At 38.2% G+C, this 17,635-nt stretch overlaps 2 protein-coding genes across 5 annotated transcripts in view; one reads left to right on the top strand and one right to left on the bottom strand.

Annotated features, from left to right (window-relative positions):
* Positions 1 to 132: 132 nt before the first annotated feature.
* On the top strand, positions 133 to 9,512 carry scrn3 (secernin 3). Of its 3 annotated transcripts, none has more exons than XM_067410052.1 (8): positions 133 to 422; positions 743 to 902; positions 2,105 to 2,286; positions 3,928 to 4,127; positions 4,385 to 4,597; positions 5,859 to 6,021; positions 6,426 to 6,606; positions 7,842 to 9,512. In XM_067410052.1, exons 2-8 carry the CDS (start codon positions 744 to 746, stop codon positions 8,001 to 8,003), a joined length of 1,260 nt encoding a protein of 419 aa, XP_067266153.1. In that variant the 5' UTR covers positions 133 to 422; position 743; the 3' UTR covers positions 8,004 to 9,512. The 3 variants fall into 3 exon arrangements, with proteins under 3 accessions (XP_067266153.1, XP_067266152.1, XP_067266154.1); XM_067410051.1 differs by having other exon boundaries at positions 731 to 902; XM_067410053.1 differs by lacking the exon at positions 133 to 422 and adding an exon at positions 463 to 560 and having other exon boundaries at positions 731 to 902.
* A 136-nt stretch (positions 9,513 to 9,648) lies between these two features.
* Positions 9,649 to 17,635, bottom strand: part of gpr155a (G protein-coupled receptor 155a) — a 35,076-nt gene continuing 27,089 nt past the window's right edge. The window contains exons 11-16 of one of the 2 annotated variants that reach the window (XM_067410045.1): positions 16,813 to 16,899; positions 16,328 to 16,467; positions 15,300 to 15,395; positions 15,143 to 15,207; positions 10,943 to 11,068; positions 9,649 to 10,597 (exon numbers count right to left, since the gene is read on the bottom strand). In XM_067410045.1, the coding sequence (XP_067266146.1) occupies positions 10,405 to 10,597; positions 10,943 to 11,068; positions 15,143 to 15,207; positions 15,300 to 15,395; positions 16,328 to 16,467; positions 16,813 to 16,899 (707 nt within the window). In that variant the 3' untranslated portion in view covers positions 9,649 to 10,404. Of the gene's footprint in view, positions 10,624 to 10,942; positions 11,069 to 15,142; positions 15,208 to 15,299; positions 15,396 to 16,327; positions 16,468 to 16,812; positions 16,900 to 17,635 lie in introns of both variants that reach the window. The other variant, XM_067410046.1, reaches the window with a different exon arrangement.

The raw sequence follows: 17,635 nt of genomic DNA, 5'->3' as shown, positions 1-17,635 counted from the left end.
ATTATAATATTATTTAATTTATGTAATTGTATTTGCACTCCTGTAGTATTTGTTTTTATAAGGTTTATTTATTATGTATTAATAAACATACCTATCATTAATGAAGTTATGTATTAATAATGCGTTCGCAACAGCGAAAACAAACAGCCAATCAAAAATGTTGCTACACGAGCACGTGACTCAACGCGAATTGAAAGCGCCGCGGCCCCGCCCACTGATCCGCTGAGTAAACACAGATCTGGATCGACAGACTCTTCTGTCAGATCGCTTCTGGTGGATTATGAATCAGATAAGCGTGCATGCGGATTTGTGTCAAAGTCTGCTGGCAGTTTTGTTTATGGAGAAAGGAAAAGGAAAGTAAACAGATGTTTTATCTCGTCGAACAGAAAAGTGCTTTACTGACATACGCTGAGCTAAACAAGGTAACGTTAAATATTATTAAAAGCGTTACTGCAAAATATCTTTATGAATATCTACCATATTAGTGGTAAAGACTGTTTAATGCAAAGGCCTGTGTCTTACTAAGAGATCATTCATTCTGTGGATGTGGAATATTATGAGTAAGTTACTGAATTCCTGACTGTCAGTGTTTTATTGTGTGAATTAGTGATTTCCATGTGATGTGTCTATATTCATCTATATCGATGCTGGCAAAATTACTCTATCATAGATATTTCAGCACGTTAATCTCTGGTTACTAATGAACAAATGCACATTGAATGTTACACAGTTTGTATTTCAGGATGTTCCCCACCTCCTGCGACACGTTTGTAGCTCTGCCTCCATCTACAGAGGGTCAGCAGAGGATCGTGTTCGGGAAGAACTCGGATAGGCCCTGCGATGAGGTTCAGGAGGTCGTCTACTTCCCCGCAAAGCACTATGAAGACCCAGAAAAGCTCGAGGTATCTCGAGATGTGTCCCAGACAGCACATTCCCTTTGGCATAGATCTGGCCCAAATAAACAGCCCAAGTGTGGTCCAGATTACATTATGACACTGTTGTAGCCAGAACTGAACCAAGATTATTTCCACAAACAGTGAGCAAAATAATAAAAACAACCTTGGCCCATATGTGAACCTTATATATAATAATTATTGTACGGTTAAGTTCTGACAGCATGTGGCTGACCAAAAAAAACATTACTTACACCATTTATTTAAAATACCCTTTACTCAGTAAATCAAATGATCTTAAACACAAAAACTGAGGTACAGTAATTGTTTTATTATTATTAAATATAGGATCTTAAGCATAACATTAATGTGCTGATGTTGGAAGTGCCAAATGTGTGAATTAATTTAATCTTTCCCACCCACCACCAGTCAGGAAAAGGAAGATTTAAAAAGATTTACATTAATGTAACATACAATCAGTATCATACATCAGATATTATTTTGTGTGCAGCCATTTTTTCATGAATAAATTATTAGCTAAACTGCTTTCCTTGTTATACATAATGACAACTACTTTAGTAACAGGCTATTTTTTGACATTATATTTAATAATATACTTAATATTAATAATTTTAAATTTAATTTTAATATTTTAAATTTAAACACTAAAACAGCAATTACCTGAAGCTAATCAGAGTTTGTTTGGACAAAGACTGATGTAAAGAGAGAGCAGAGAGGAAAATAACAGAAATAACCTGTATTTAAATAGCTGCCAGTCACATTTTCAGTAAGGAATTCAAGGAAAGATGGAAAAAAAAGTAAAAAAAAAAAAGACCTGAATAAGCTGAGGTGTGGATGGCCAGCAGCTAGGTTACATGCAAGCATAAATCAAATGTTAACCATAAGTTAGCATGTTTCCGCCAAGTCGCACGTGATACAGTTGTGTGCTGTCATCTGGATCAAATACCTCAATACAAATGGTGATAAAAAATTAAATTCCCTCCAATTCTAAAGCCAATGCAAAACATAAATGGCGAAAGTTTGGCCCACATGTGCTCAGCCATGCCAGATGTTTGCCTCAAAAGTTCTTGCTATCTGGGTCTGTTGCTGCTATCGTTTTCTCAGATTTGTCCAGCTGGATTTGATAAACATTGTCTGAATGCTGAAGTACTTTCAGGTGTTTTTGTTATTTTTCCTTTTCTTCTGCTCAGTGTACATATATAGAAATAGAGCAGGTGGCTGACACGTATGCAGTGGTGCTGAGTCGCCCCGCCTGGCTGTGGGGGGCGGAGATGGGGGCGAACGAGCATCAGGTGTGCGTCGGGAATGAGGCGGTCTGGGGGAAGGAGAGTGCGGATGGGGAAGAGGCTCTTCTGGGAATGGATCTCGTCAGGTGACCAAAGAAACTATTTTTTAATTTACATTCAGCATTGACTGTAATTTATTCAACTACTACAATTCAGAATATATTGCAGCTTCATTTATAAATATACAGTATATGTTTGTGGAAATGTGTGTTTTTGTGGGACAATCCAAGCATATACTGTACAAACGAAAGCACATATAACCAAACATGTCAGGGTTATATATATTTTTTTTAAAATACAGAAAAAACATTGAACACCTTAAACAATTTCATAGTTCGTATTGCTTTCAAGTTTTTACTTTCAGAGTATGTTAAGTAAAAACAAAAAGTTTTTTTTTCTTTACGGTTTACGCGTACAGACACGTTCACATGGATCCACAAAAACAATTAAAAACGATGTATTCTGCTGCCAGGCCAGTAGATGGCGATGTCACTGTGTAAAGACGATACCGTTTTCACAAATTCACAATTTTGTTGTTTACATGGAGACGAGAACAGTATTGTGTTTTGAAAAAAACGTCCCCCAATAGCAGCTGCAGAGTGAACGCACAGAGTAACGTTATAACATCATTTTCAACACACTCAAATGTATGTAATATGATAAACAGAGCTGCGTTACCTCATACTCATGACCGGAAAAGCGGAAGCGGCGCCGGCGACTGTGTCATAATAAAAGTCCCGCTGCTCGTGATGTGTGTGTTGCGCAATCGCTCCAGCTCCTCGTTCAGCTCCACAACACTCGCTCCTGCTCTGCTTCATACTACAGTAACGTTAATAATCGCCTATCTGAACATGATTTCTGCCCGAGTCCTATCCCGATTTATTTCCACTGGCTGTGAGCTAAAGACCACATGTCCCAAGATTCCACTCTCAAGCTTGCCGTCATCAAGCTACGCCTTTGTTTTGAATAGGCTTCTAGCGACCTCTAGCGGACAGAAAATATTACACATTGCACCTTTAATGAATTGTGAGTGCTGCACGTTCGAAGTCAAGCTTGTTCTACTGGTTCGTTTGCCATCAATGAACAGCGTGATTGCTTATGATCTACTGTTTATGAATTATGACAGTGTTTGCTTGGGTTTTATATTGTCATATGTTGTACAGTAGATGGCTGTAAGAGTGCATGTTTTATCTCTCATCTCATCCTTTTTTGAATGAGCAGCTGGAATTAGTAAAGCATATGTATTTCAAAATAAGAGTCCCAGTGCATTTTGGGCTTGTTTATAATTAAAAGTCCCGCATTATGCATAAAATCTTTTTCTCAGGATATTATTGGTATTTTGGTCACACAATAAACTGTCTCTGGCTTTTAATTCAGTGCAAACTCTTGCAGCTTCTCTTTGGGCGGCACCGTCTCAGGAAGGAAAGACTAAGACTAACATTATTAAACACCTTGAATATAGATTTTACTAGAATCGGCACAATAATCTGCATTTATAAATTAGTAAATAAAATAAAATTCCAATACATGTGTATATGTTGAATTAAACATGTCTTGAGTATTTTAAACTTGCAGTTACCCGATTTTGCAGTTGAATGTGGTTGTTTAATTAAGTAAAAGAAGCTGAAGCTTTAAGGGTGTATGTGTTTGTTCAGTGTGGACATACGGTATTCATTTTATTAGTGCAAGTGTCTTAATAAAAGTGATTTGAAACACTTTGCATGTAGGCTGGCTCTGGAGAGGGCCGACACTGCTGAGCGGGCTGTAGACGTGATAACAGAGCTGCTGGAAAAATACGGCCAGGGCGGGAATTGTATGGAGGACGAGTGTGGATTCACATACCATAACAGTTTCCTCATATCGGACCGCACAGAGGCCTGGGTGCTGGAGACTGCTGGGAAATACTGGGCCGCAGAGAGAGTGGAGGGTAAATACTGAGTCATGTGACATTACAGCATTACAACTGAAACAAGTTAAAATGTTTAAAAGCCAAGTCACATGTATTTATATATCACTTTATAAAAGCTAAAAAGATATTAGTGCGACTATTCAGCTCAAATCGGTGTTGATTCTGCAAACTAAGTGTCATCATCTGGATCAGTTCTTATCCGATAGTGTTAGTGCTGTTAATATTTCAAATATAAAATGAATTAAAAGGTCTGACGTTGTTTCTCTCTCTTAAAGCCGGCTGTCGGAACATCTCCAACCAGTACTCCATTACGACTAAGATAGATAAGGAGCACCCGGCGCTGAGGACGTACGCACAGGAGCAGCACTGGTGGGATGGAAAGGCTCAGTTCAGCTTTGCTGAGGTTTACTCCTACTCAAGCACAGCCCGAATCGAGGCCGCAGGAGGACGATACTGTGAGGGACGCAAACTTCTGCAGAAGAGTGAAGGTGACTAAGTGTTTAATGGTAAAATATGATCAGCAAATTCATGCAAAAGTGATAAATGATCACATCTACTCACACATTCAGAACAGTGTAATTGGTTGACTGTAAAATACACTGTCAGTTAAAAGTTTGGACATACCTAAGTGAGTTTGTGCTTCTTATGATCTTAAAGGGTTAGTTCACCCAAAATAATAATTCTGTCATTAATTACTCTTCAGAACACAAATTAAGATATTTTAGTTGAAATCCGATGGCTCAGTGAGTCCTGCATAGGGAGCAATGACATTTCCTCTCTCAAGATCCATTAATGAACTAAAAACATATTTAAGTCAGTTCATGTGAGTACAGTGGTTCAATATTAATATTATAAAGCGACGAGAATATTTTTGGAGCACCAAAAAAAACAAAATAACAACTTATATAGTGATGGCCGATTTCAAAGCACTGCTTCAGGAAGCTTCGGAGCGTTATGAATCTTTTGTGTCAAATCGTGATTCGCATCGTGTGTCAAACTGCCAAACTGCTGAAATCACGTGACTTTGGCACTCCGAACCGCTGATTCAACACGCTGATTCATTTGTGCTCCGTATCTTCCTGAAGCAGTGTTTTGAAATCGACCATCACTAAATAAGTCGTTATTTTGTTTTTTGCACCAAAAATATTCTCGTCGCTTTATAATAGTAATATTGAATGATTAAAAAGCTTTTTCTTATATGCTTGAAATTAGTTTTGGACATAGATAATAATAGTGCCTTTCTTTACAAAACTTTAGTTTAATGGGGTTTTTGGTCTAGATTGTGGATGAAAATCGGCCAACATGAGTCCAGTTTACATGGGAACTTCTTCAATTCTCAGATTCTACAATGTTTTTTGACATAATTTTGACTTTTGATCGCTTTTGATAGTTTAGAATAAAAACTGTTTAAAATTAATTGGATTATTGGGAGTTTCTTAAATAATGGACAAAGAATCTTGTTTAAAAAATAAAATAAGTTTGATTTAATTTTATTTTCCTCACCAAATTTCAATACATTTATGGAATACCATTTTGTGATATTTCATAGGAAATGACTTTACTCTTATTTAATGTGTAAAATAATAATAATAATAATAATATAGAACAAATCGATTTGTCCAAACTTTTCATTGGTACAGGACATTACTGTATATTATTAAGTATAATTGCAATTATAGATTTTATATTTACAGCTTAATTGAATTATAAATTCACAGACAAGTTGTTATTATAACATCATACCTACAGGCCACATCACAGCCGAGAAGATGATGGATATTTTGAGGGATAAGGAAAGCGGAATCAACATGGAGGGAATGTTCATGACCACAGGAAGTATGGTGTCAGTCGTCCCTAAAGACCCAAATTTACCAGGTGTCCACTTCTTCACGGCCACTCCAGACCCTGATCGGTACGGCCGGCCAGCTGATGTTCAGAAGTCACAGCTGTAGTACAGGGCTGTTCTGAATAATGTTTTTCTTCTAATATGTTTTTCTTGTGAATAAATGCAGCCTTGGTTGAGTAAAAGAGACTTCTTTTAAAAACATTAGAAAATCTTAATTATACCGAACTGTTGACCAGTAGTGTAGTAATATAGTTATTATACTATTACTAATATTAGTCGTGTTTGCTTAGGCAAGCATTGCTATTATTATTGCTCATAATTTATATGCTATTTTAATATAGCATTGAAATTGTCTTCAAAAACATATGTTTAAGTTTAAATTAATTGATTATTCATTATCAAATTCATGCAGCTGTAATACTGCAAATTTCATGATGTGTTTTTGTTTTGTTCTGTTTTTTCCCCCACAGGTCTGTCTTTAAGCCATTTGTATTTGTATTAGACATAAAGCAGCTGAAGCACACATGTTCTCCATGTTTTGGAGAGGAGGATCCCGTGAAGAAGAAACCCCGTTTCCAGAGCAAACCGAACCGCAAACACCCTCTGTTCCTGAAGCACGAGGTGGTCGCCGCCATCATCGACAGCACCAGGGTGAGCTGCTCAACACAAAATATGCAGTTGTCTGTTGGCTTCTTCATTTTACATGGCCCAGATTGTCTAGCCTTGAGCCTGTAAACCTGTTTTAAACCTCTTGTTGGAGACTTAATAAAATAACATGAGGAACCTGTAAAATAGCACAATAGTAAGCTTTGCTTAGTAATTTCACATGCAAAGTGATTAGCCAAACATAACAAAGTTCATTAACACGGAAATCTTAAAGGTGCCATATTATTGAAAATTGAATTTACCTCGGCATAGTTGAGTAACAAGAGTTCAGTACATGGAAATGACATACAGTGAGTCTCAAACTCCATTGTTTCCTCCTTCTTATATAAATCTCATTTGTTTAAAAGACCTCCGGAGAACAGGCGAATCTCAACATAACACCGACTGTTACGTAACAGTCGGGATCATTAATATGTACACCCCCAATATTTGCATATGCCAGCTCATGTTCAAGGCATTACACAAGGGCAGCCAGTATTAACGTCTGGATCTGTGCACAGCTGAATCATCAGACTAGGTAAGCAAGCAAGAACAATAGTGAAAAATGGCAGATGGAGCAATAATAACTGACATGATCCATGATATCATGATATTTTTAGTGATATTTGTAAATTGTCTTTCTAAATGTTTTGTTAGCATGTTGTTAATGTACTGTTAAATGTGGTTAAAGTTACCATCGTTTCTTACTGTATTCACGGAGACGAGAGCCGTCGCTATTTTCATTTTTAAACACTTGCAGTCTGTATAATTCATAAACACAACTTCATTCTTTATAAATCTCTCCAACAGTGTGTAATGTTAGCTTTAGCCACGGAGCCTTATCAAACTCATTCAGAATCAAATGTAAACATCCAAATAAATACTATACACACATGATCTGATATGCTGCATGACGAACACTTTGTAAAGATCCATTTTGAGGGTTATGTTAACTGTGTGAACTTTGTTTATACAATGTATTATAGAGTCGCGAGCTTGGGGGTGGGGGAGCGCGAGGATTTAAAGGGGATGCGCGCTGAATCGGCGCATATTTAATGATGCCCCAAAATAGGCAGTTAAAAAATTAATTTAAAAAAATATATGGGGTATTTTGAGCTGAAACTTCACAGACACATTCTGGGGACACCAGAGACTTATATTACATCTTGTGAAAGGGGCATTATAGGTCCCATTTAAGATCATCTCATATAATGAGGCATAATGTTTGTTTGTTTGTTCAGGAGAGAGGACTGAAGATTGTACAGAACATGAGAGAACTAGAGAAGAAGAAGTTGGAAGAGATGGAGCAATATCTAACTGAGGGGATTGTGGATTCAACACTGCTGGTTCATCTCTTCACAGACACTGTAGAGGAAGAGATTGTTATTTACAGTAAAGCCTGAGACTTCTTTTAGAATTGAAAATAGTTTATAATTGTATTATTGGATGTTTCTTCAAATTTAGGCACTTTTGGACCTGTGGATCCTAGTTAAACACACTTTTCACACTGTCGCTAGTTTCACTAAATTACACTTTGATTGGAATGGAGGCGTAATAAAAAATATTCTGCTCGCAAGTGATGTGAACAGAATATTTTACTGTCTGATTTTTCTCTCTCCGATTTTCACTCACTTTGAAATTCATCTCAAGCTCTTCACTGACACTGTAGTTTCTTTGGCAAACAAGTAACTTTTGAAAAATATTTTAATATTTTAGTTTAAAAAAGATAAATATATACAGTATTTCACTCTTTGTTTGAAAGGCTGCTCACTGCAGAGCCAAAGGGTGGAGATTTCCACATTTTATTTATTTTATAATGGATTTTCAAAATGTAAGATCCAGTCTGGTAACAGTTAACATTAATTAATGCATTAATTACAAATGAGCAATAAATTCGTTACAGCATTTATTCATCTTCGTTCATTAATAACTGTTCATGTTAGCTCAGAATTGTTTGATTTCACCATTAACTAAGATGATTAATAATTGCTTTAGAAGTATTATTAGTTCATGTTAACTAATGTAAACCAACCGAACCTTATTATAAAGTGTTACCTTAAATCTTAATATTAGGTCTTCTGGATCTGATACAGGGGTAAAACTAATCTATTCATAAACACAATTTGAAAAGTTTTATTGTGACTTTTAATAATTTTATGTTGAAATCTCAATCTCCACCCCTCAGATATAAAAGTTCCCAAAGTTGAAGAAACACCCGGTTACTGTTGCTAGTGGAAGAGATAATTTGCACAATCATTCAGGCAATTACTGTATGTTTGGATATAATTTTAATAATATACTCACAACCATTTACAGGTTAGTCACATTGTTCACATTACTGATATGTTAAATAAGTTGCATGTTTTTAGCATTTTAGAGTGCATGTCATTCCTTATTATACATGTCTACTGCAATCCATTGCCACTGATGCAGATATCATATGCAAACACTTACAGCTGAATAATTAATCCCAAAGGATTCAGTTTAAGAAATGTGTGAACTGGTGGAAGTTGGCAGAACTTACTAACTGTCCACTCTATTTAAGTAAAAATAATAATAATGATGAAAAGATCAACACTCATTAAAGTCCATACCAAAAACACAGTGAGCTTGTCTTTATTATTATTTCATGGAAATGTGACCTGGCTTCAGTGACAGGCTCACTATTGTCACAGCGGATCATGGATTGATAACAGTGTTCAGAGGAGAGCAGGTAATTGAGACACTCACTGACATCCCAGAATTCTCTTTAAAGGCATAGTTCACCCAAAAATTAAATTCTGTCATCATTTACTCACAAATTTACTTCAGAAGCTTACTGTACAAATTTCTTTGTTCTGCTGAACACAAAGGAAGATATTTTGAAGAATGTAGGAAACTGAACTGTTTTGGGGCACCATTGAGTTTCATAGTATATATATATTAATATATATATATATATATATATATATAAAATTATATTATATTGTATTATGGAAGTCAATGGTGCCCCAAAGCAGCCTAGTTACAAACTTTCATCAAAATATCTTCCTTTTGTGTTCAACAGACCAAAGAAATTTATACAGGTTTGGAACAACTTGAGGGTGAGTAAATGATGACAGAATTTATTTTTGGGTGAATTTATTTTTGGGTGAACTAACCCTATAATGACTTCACTTGTTCTGTGTGATCAAGACGAAAACAAAAACTGTCTGTCGCCCTCATGTGGCTGTGAAATTAAACACAAGCATTTCCTATCAAGGTAATTAATCATTTGGAATTAATTTGAATAAAACAGAATTATTTGGAAAACCAAGATGTGGGCTAGTTATCACATGGGCTATATCTCAGTACAGGTTATATTAGAAATAAATACATGTCTGCCAGGAATTCTGCCCCAATACAAAATGTAGTAGTAAAAAAAAAAAAAAAAGTCAATATATATAACTCAACCAGAACTGCAATATTGTTTTTAAACCTGATTAAATAACTGCAAAAAATAAATTAGTTAAAATTCTGTTATGGATATTCTGTTATAATCTAGGGAAATAAATTCAGATCAGCAGGATTTGGTGGCTAAAAGTTCTTCAACACTCCCTGTTTAGCTCTTAAATGTTTAGTTTGCTTACAATCTCCCCTTTGCCATTCTGTATATGTGAGGTAGGTAAATTGTTCAAGACCTCATTCTAACCAACTACTGTCACATCTGGTTATTGCTGTTAGTATCAGTAGAACAAATTATGATTCACTTGAATGTGCGCTGTGTCATTGGCTAAAGTGCTTGAACCACTGTCCATCATCAGCCTTGGAAGCGATCTGGCTCTTCTATCTGAAGCGGTAGTGCAAAGCTTCATCCTGGAAGCAGTGCTCAAGGCTGATGTGCTGAATGACTCCGCCCTCCAGCAGACGTGAGCCGTAAGCAAGCGCCTCGCCCTGGTCACCGGCCAATCCCACGCTTTGCAGCCAGCGAACCATGTCACTGCCCAGAAACGTCTCTGTGGTGCTCCTCTCTCCGCACCTGCACAGCAGAGCACGCGTCACCCACTGCACCCAAACCACAAACACAAGGACAGAGAGAGAAAGGCAGATGGACAGGCGAAGCAAGCGGTAAATGGAGAGGAAATCAGAGATGATTAGAAAGCAAGGGAAGATGTTTGAATCACAACCAAAAAAAAAATTCAAAGAGATTCATGCAAATGTGCAAACATGCTTTAATGAATAGACATGAGAAAATCATGATTAAAAGTAGACTAAATGTTACTTTTTATGCATGCACCAAAAACAAATCAAACATGAAAATGAGTATGTGTGTCAAATAATTCAGTGCGAAAAAGAAAACGGAGATAGCAGTAAAAAGTCTCACCTTTTCTTGTGAACAATGTCTCTGACGCACTGCTGCTTATGATATGTGAGGAACTGACTGCAGGTCAGTCTGATCTCCTCAGACGCTGTGACCTCCTGACCCCAACCCTGCCACAGCCTTGCTAACCTTTACCAACATATACAAGACCAACTAATCATTACCCTAATCATGTATATTGCATTTATATTTTATCTAATATTCACATTAAACAGGATTTTTTTTTAAACACAAGCTCCTTTCCCCCATTCAGACCATTTATTGAAGAAAAGCCACAATTTTTTTTTTTTTTTAAATGTTTTTGGATGCAGCCTTAACATTATAATGACATTATACAAGTAATTTGACTGTAAATGCTACAAAATGGCAGATTTATTTATTTATTTTCCACCACTTACACTAAATGTCAAAATTTTGTCTGCTAATTTTCCACCCTCTCTCTGATCCTTAGAATTTAAACAGGCCATTTTTTTTGCCACTGTGTTAATTGTTAGTTCACTTTTAAATGAAAATTAGCCCAAACTTTATTCACCCTCAATCCATCCTAGGTGTATAAGATCTTCTTTCTGATGAACACAATCGGCGAAATATTAATAAATATCCTGACGCACCCGAGTTTTATAATGGCAGTGAACAGGGTTCACGAGTATGAGCTGAAGAAAGTGCTTCCATCCACATCCATCCATCATAAACATACTCCACATGGCTCTGGGGGGTTAATAAAGGCCTTCTGAAGCAAAGCAATGCATTTGTGTAGAAAAATATATCCATATTTAACAAGTTATGAAGTAAAATATCTAGCTTCCGCCAGACCGCCTTCCATATTCAACTTAAGAAGAAAGTGTAAACTGGCGTTGTGTCAGTCACGCTTTTTCCGTAAGTTGAATAGGGAAGGCGTAGGACGTAGCATAAGCTTTTTGAACTGCGAGAGTTTTACACTTTCTCCGTACATTGAATAGGGAAGGCGGTCTGGCAGAAGCTAGATATTTTACATCATAACTTGTTAAATATGGAATTTTTTTTGTTGCTTCAGAAGGCCTTTATTAACCCCCCGGAGCCGTGTGGAGTACACGTTTATGATGGATGGATGTGGATGGAGACACTTTCTTCAGCTCATACTCGTGAACCCTGTTCACTGCCATTATAAAGCGTCAGAATATTTATTAATATTTATCCGATCGTGTTCATCAAAAAGAAGAAAGTCATATACACCTAGGATGTCTTGAGGGTAAGTAAAGCTTGGGGTAGTTTTCATTTGAAAGTGGACTAGTCCTTTAAGACTTATGGAAATGCCCTATTTACATAGACTCCAAGTTTTCTGTCAGGTTTTAAGTAGTTTTTAACAATTACATCCTTATCCTTCGATAACAGCCTCTTTGCAGTGGTGCCTTACATGGTGACAGGATCACAAAGCTAATGCAGAAATTAGGGATCTTGTTACTCGCTCCAGCCACTAACTTTTAGGGTGTGTTGCAATCATATTTCAGTCGAACCGCACCAAAGTTTATTTGGAAGCTGAAAACATGGGCCTCAGTCCGCTTGTTTGGTGCACACCAAGGTTCGGACGGCAGCGTTCACACTTATTCACATGAACTGCACTAACAGAGCAATCACACCAGAGTTTGTTTTATTCCTCTTACTTATTTTATTGTGTGTATGTCTTTAAATGAGTCGGGGTCTGCCTGTCATGTGAGTGATCACTGGAATGTGGAGCTACTTAAAAGGACTTTCCTTTCCAGATAGCCTCAATGGATTATCACTTCTGTGGACTTTGTACATACACCAGTGGACACATTCACATTGGGACACATTCAGCACTCTAGGACTCTTAAGGACTGTTTTATATGGTTTGAGAGGGGAAGGAGATGAAAAGCGTGATTCGGTCTCGCAGTGCTGCAAGGCTCAGTTCAGCTGGCCAAAGAGAGCCAGTTCCCCCACTGCCTCCAATCACTCCAAAGTGACCCAGTCTACTCAGCAGCGACCCAGGCCAGCCTCAGCACCTGTCCAGCCCCAGCTGGAAAGTGGAGCCTAAAATAAAGCCATGCCTCCACCCGGCCAAACACTACCTCTATTCGAAGTGTCAAGGGCCTTGTCCCAAGCGAGAGCTGGACCCCGTGCAGTTGAAGCAGTCCTGATGCCTCAGGACAAAAGGAGGAATGGGTTAAGTCCCACCGAGGCTGGACCACCCTGAAAACATGCCTGTCATCCAGTTCCCTTTTTAGCTCAGGATGATGGAGATAATGCGTTTGCTGCCGATTCTTGGCCCGCCCCACCAGTGTGTGCACCCAAACCCTTCTCGATGTTATAGCGAACCAAACTAAATTTTTACATTTTCAAGAAAAGAGCATTCCTCTTCCTCACAATACTGTAACAGGTGCCGCTCTCTCACTGCAGTGCAAGACACAACAATTTGCCACTCGACTGTGGATATGGCAAGCCATCCCCAGAGTGTCAAGCACTTACTTGCTCCAATTCACTCGCAGACCACCCCACAGGGGTGTGATGCACACTTCGGTCTTAGATGACAGCTCTCATGTCCTTAGAGCCGAAGTTCAGTCTCTGCTGGAAAAAGGTGTCTGGGAGTGAGTTCCCATGGAGAGCAAGGAGTCAGGCTTTTACAGCTGCTACTTCCTCCTCCCCAAGAAGGATGGCGGCCTCAGGCCCATCTGACACCAGATATGTCTGAATCGCACCCTCATGAGACGGACTTTCAGAATGTTAACTATGAAACAAATCCACCCCGGAGATTGGTTTATATCAGTGGATCTGAAAGACGCTTACTTTCATATCCAGAGAGCCCCCCCATCACAGACCGTTCTTAAGATTAGTTTTTGAGGGGGTATACCAATATTCAGTCCTTCTGTTCTGACTCTCTCTAGCTCCACGTACTTTTACGAAGTGCGTAAACACGGCTTTTTCCCCTGAGACAGACAGGAATCCGCATTCTCAGCTTCCGATTAGCTGCTTATAGCCCAGTCAGAACAGGAGTTATGCGCCCAAAGATCCCTGCTCCTCTGCCATTTGGGGAGTTTGGTTGGTTGAAAGCCTGTGTCCCACCCCACTCTCAGGGTAACCCATGGCTGCTTCAAGGCCTTGGTCCCCTGCTTTTATCAGAATGGGATAACGCTGTGCTCAGTTTCCAGAAGGAAAGTGGTCATAACAGATGCCTCCAAAATGGGCTGGGGCATCCTGTGGGACAGCAGAATAGCCTTCGGTTCTGGGCAACTCCTATGATGAATTGGTACATCAACCATATAGAAATGATGGCGGTGATTCTGGCTTTCAAAGAGTTCCATTTGGACTCAGGGGTCATCATGTCCTGGTCCGCTTGGACAACAGGACGGTGGTTGCTTTTATAAACCACCAAGATGGTATCAGGTCTCTGCACAGACTGGCGAACTGTCTTTTCCTATGAGCACAGAAGAACCTCCACTCAGTGAGGGCAGTTCATGCATTGGGCTCCTCAAACGCAGTAGTGGACATGCTGACCACCCCGGGGGAATGGAAACTCCACCCCCAGACGGTCAACGCGATATGGCACACCTTCGGTCAGGCAGATGTGGATCTCTTCACGATGGAAGAAAACTCCCACTGCCAGACATACTTTTCGAAAGAAATGGATGCACTGACCCAGAGTTGGCCTCGTCTGCACCTTTATGCCTTCCCCTCTGTAACCTTATCAGCATTTTTTTCCATTCGCTCTGCTTGAGCTTAAAAGCTTTTGTTCTTCATATTTTTGTTTCCATATTTTTCAATGTTTTCGACTAAAAGAAAACCTTAAGATATAATGTAAGTTTGTTATGTATATATAGCCTAATCATAGCTTGTTCAGAAATGGTGACAAAATCTTGATGAATAATGAGCCCGAATTTTATGAGCCCAAATATTCGAATGCAGTCATTTTGAAATATGCCCATGCCTAAAACTCCACTTAAAATGCCAATTTATCTGCAAGTAGCCTACAAACATTTTCAGTCATTTAGTCATTGTAACAGTTAACTTCTAAAGAATCTTAAATATATTTGACAAGTCAATTGTTTTTATTGCTTTGTCTCAATAAATGCTGTTTTTGGAATGGTGGGAAATTCCAGAAAATAACAGAATGTTTTCATAGTACTGTAAGGTCAAAAGATAAAGTAAAATTAGATTCATCATCATTTGAGCCTTTTTAAGCTTAAAGAGTTTTGAAAAAAGTTTAGTTACCTTTTTTTGAATGGAGAAATAACTAAATACTTGTCAAGGCCAAAAAATGCGAATGAAATGAGACCCTACAGTGGGAAGACAGTAAGAGACGTATGCTTCAGGAAAAGAGTAAGACAGTTTGACTTTAACACAACACATGTGACAGGCTCACACTCACCTGCCCGAAATTGACCACAACACAAAAAAATTGCAGCTCCAGATACAGTTGTCCTGGATCTTTATTAAAGAGCCACCACAGACAGCTGGAGAGATTCTACCAAACAAACACACACAAACTGAGACTGTGGGCCAAAGAAGAGTGACTAGACCCCAACCATACTGTAAATAACAGTGAGATCCCAAGTAAAGATAAAAGTGGTATCCATATGGTATAATACAGTCAAACCAAAAATTATTCAGACATTTTTGATATTTTTGATGTATCTTAACTAGTGGGTGCAGGACACTATAGTTATTATATAAGTGAGGATAGCCAAATAAAGTAAACTGTGACATATTATACCCAAAAATTCTTCATACAGTGGACTACCGGTAAAATTGATAAACATTTGGAACCAAAAATGATACAGACACTTTGACCTGATCATGTTTTGCTTAAGTGCCATCTGACATAATTAAGATTAATATTTTCTGACACAGTTTAACTCTGAGATCTTGTCATATTTTATTACCAATTTTTAAACTATAGTGAATAAACTGAACTAATTAATGAAATGTTCAAGGTGTCTGAATAAATTTTAGTTTGACTGTACATGAAGTAAACAAAAAACATTTTTGGTTATAATCACAGGGCACTTATTAAGTCAAATTTAAAATAACCTAACTGCATAATTATGCACATCCTTTTATTAATGGTTATGTGCCAAAGTAACAGACTCATATCCTTACACACTGTGTGCTTTAATAAAATTACTAACTAACTATTAGTTCAGGGGCGTGCACAGTTATGCAGTTGCAAATAGTTTTTTTTTTTTTTTTTTTTTTCACTCTCTCTCTCTGAAATGTGTCACTTTGATTTTCAGTGGCATTGCATAGGTTGTAATTTTTACATAAATGGTGCAAAAGTTCTTATAGGACTTGTCTGTGTTTAATTTTTTACATCACAATACCAAGCTGTTTTAACAGGGGTGTGTAGACTTTATACCCACTGTATGAATGAGAGTGAATGAGTGACGCAGTACTCACAGCGAGGAGACCGACGGTCAGTAAGAGACACACCAGCACGTGTCTAGTCGACTGTATATCTGTTTTCTGTCTCTCCGCCTCTTTCTGTTCCTCTTCAGCCAGCAAACAGCTTGTGGATGTACACTGCTGGCCACATTGACCTGAAAATGTATATTTGCTAATATTATGCTTCTTTTTTTTTTCTTTTGAAATGTATTCCGTTCAGTTTCAATAAAAAAGTCATTAAAGGAATAGTTTGTGTAATAAGGAAAATTCTGTCACTCTGAATGAGTTTTATTCCATACGGGTCTATGAGTGTGGTATCACTGATTTCAGATATTTTAACAGGTATTTAGAAAAAAAACCTCCTTATCCATACATCTGCTGTGCGTCCTATTGAGCTCTAGCTACAGAACCGCATCAAAGGAGGACCTCTGACAAATAAGGCAATTTCTTATCTATCTAGAAACAGCTTGAGTGAACAGGAACTGAAAGAAAGAGCGAACCTGCTTGTGTGGACACTTCCTCTTTGGGGCTTGTAATGTCAGGCATGGTCTCCTTACGACCACATGCACACTCGCACATCTGACACTCTGAGAGAAACACACACACACAAAGATTAACAACCTCAGGCAAATTCTGTCACGATCTTCATCTTTCATAGAGCCATAGATATTTTCACAATCAGAATGCCATACTACCTACTAACTATTTTCTTTCTCAAAGTAGCATGTATTCTGTGCTCACTATAAAAATTTCTATTTTCGTAGAATAACCAGATAACCCACTCCATTTCTAAAATGTGCAGTTTACATCCAGAGCACAGTGTGTGAAATACTGTATCCCACAATTCAATCAGCAACATCTCGGTCTTCTCTGATGACGTGTTTACTGGCGTGAGGGCGGGGCAACATGTCACTCACATGAGATCCACCAATAAAAAAACACAACCATCGACCATCCAATCAATTCCCCATGGGCAAAATCAAGCCTCGTCCTATGATTGTTCTTGTTCCAGAAGCCATTTCCCTCAGATATACGTCACAATGGGGGGGGGACTATCACAACTTTCGTTTAATGCTGAATTTAAAGGTGGGGTAAGCTGTTTGGAAGTTTGTCAGACGTCACCAACATCAAACGTGTAGTCAATCAGCATTAGGCGGCGTATGGCGGTCGAGAAGAGAGAACGAGCAAGAGGGAGATTTGAAGAAAGACTGAAGAAAGAGAGATGAGACACAATACCAAAAAACCTCGAAAGAATATCACTGGAATGAAGGTTTATGCCTGGGCAAGATCTTTAGAACTAGGGCTGGGACAATAAATCATTGA

Source organism: Chanodichthys erythropterus, chromosome 14, assembly GCF_024489055.1.
Source record: "Chanodichthys erythropterus isolate Z2021 chromosome 14, ASM2448905v1, whole genome shotgun sequence".
NCBI classification, from domain to species: Eukaryota; Metazoa; Chordata; class Actinopteri; order Cypriniformes; family Xenocyprididae; genus Chanodichthys; species Chanodichthys erythropterus.
The sequence above is the reverse complement of the archived record's forward strand: the minus strand, read 5'-3'. Positions and strand labels throughout refer to the sequence as shown.

What these genes read in the sequence shown, in the direction of transcription:
- scrn3 (XM_067410052.1), top strand. Translation starts at nt 744, where the DNA reads ATGTTCCCCACCTCCTGCGACACGTTTGTAGCTCTGCCTCCATCTACA. An exon ending in AAGACCCAGAAAAGCTCGAG is followed by an intron (nt 903 to 2,104) that starts GTATCTCGAGAT and finishes TCTTCTGCTCAG; the next exon opens with TGTACATATATAGAAATAGA. An exon ending in GCCACTCCAGACCCTGATCG is followed by an intron (nt 6,022 to 6,425) that starts GTACGGCCGGCC and finishes TTTCCCCCACAG; the next exon opens with GTCTGTCTTTAAGCCATTTG.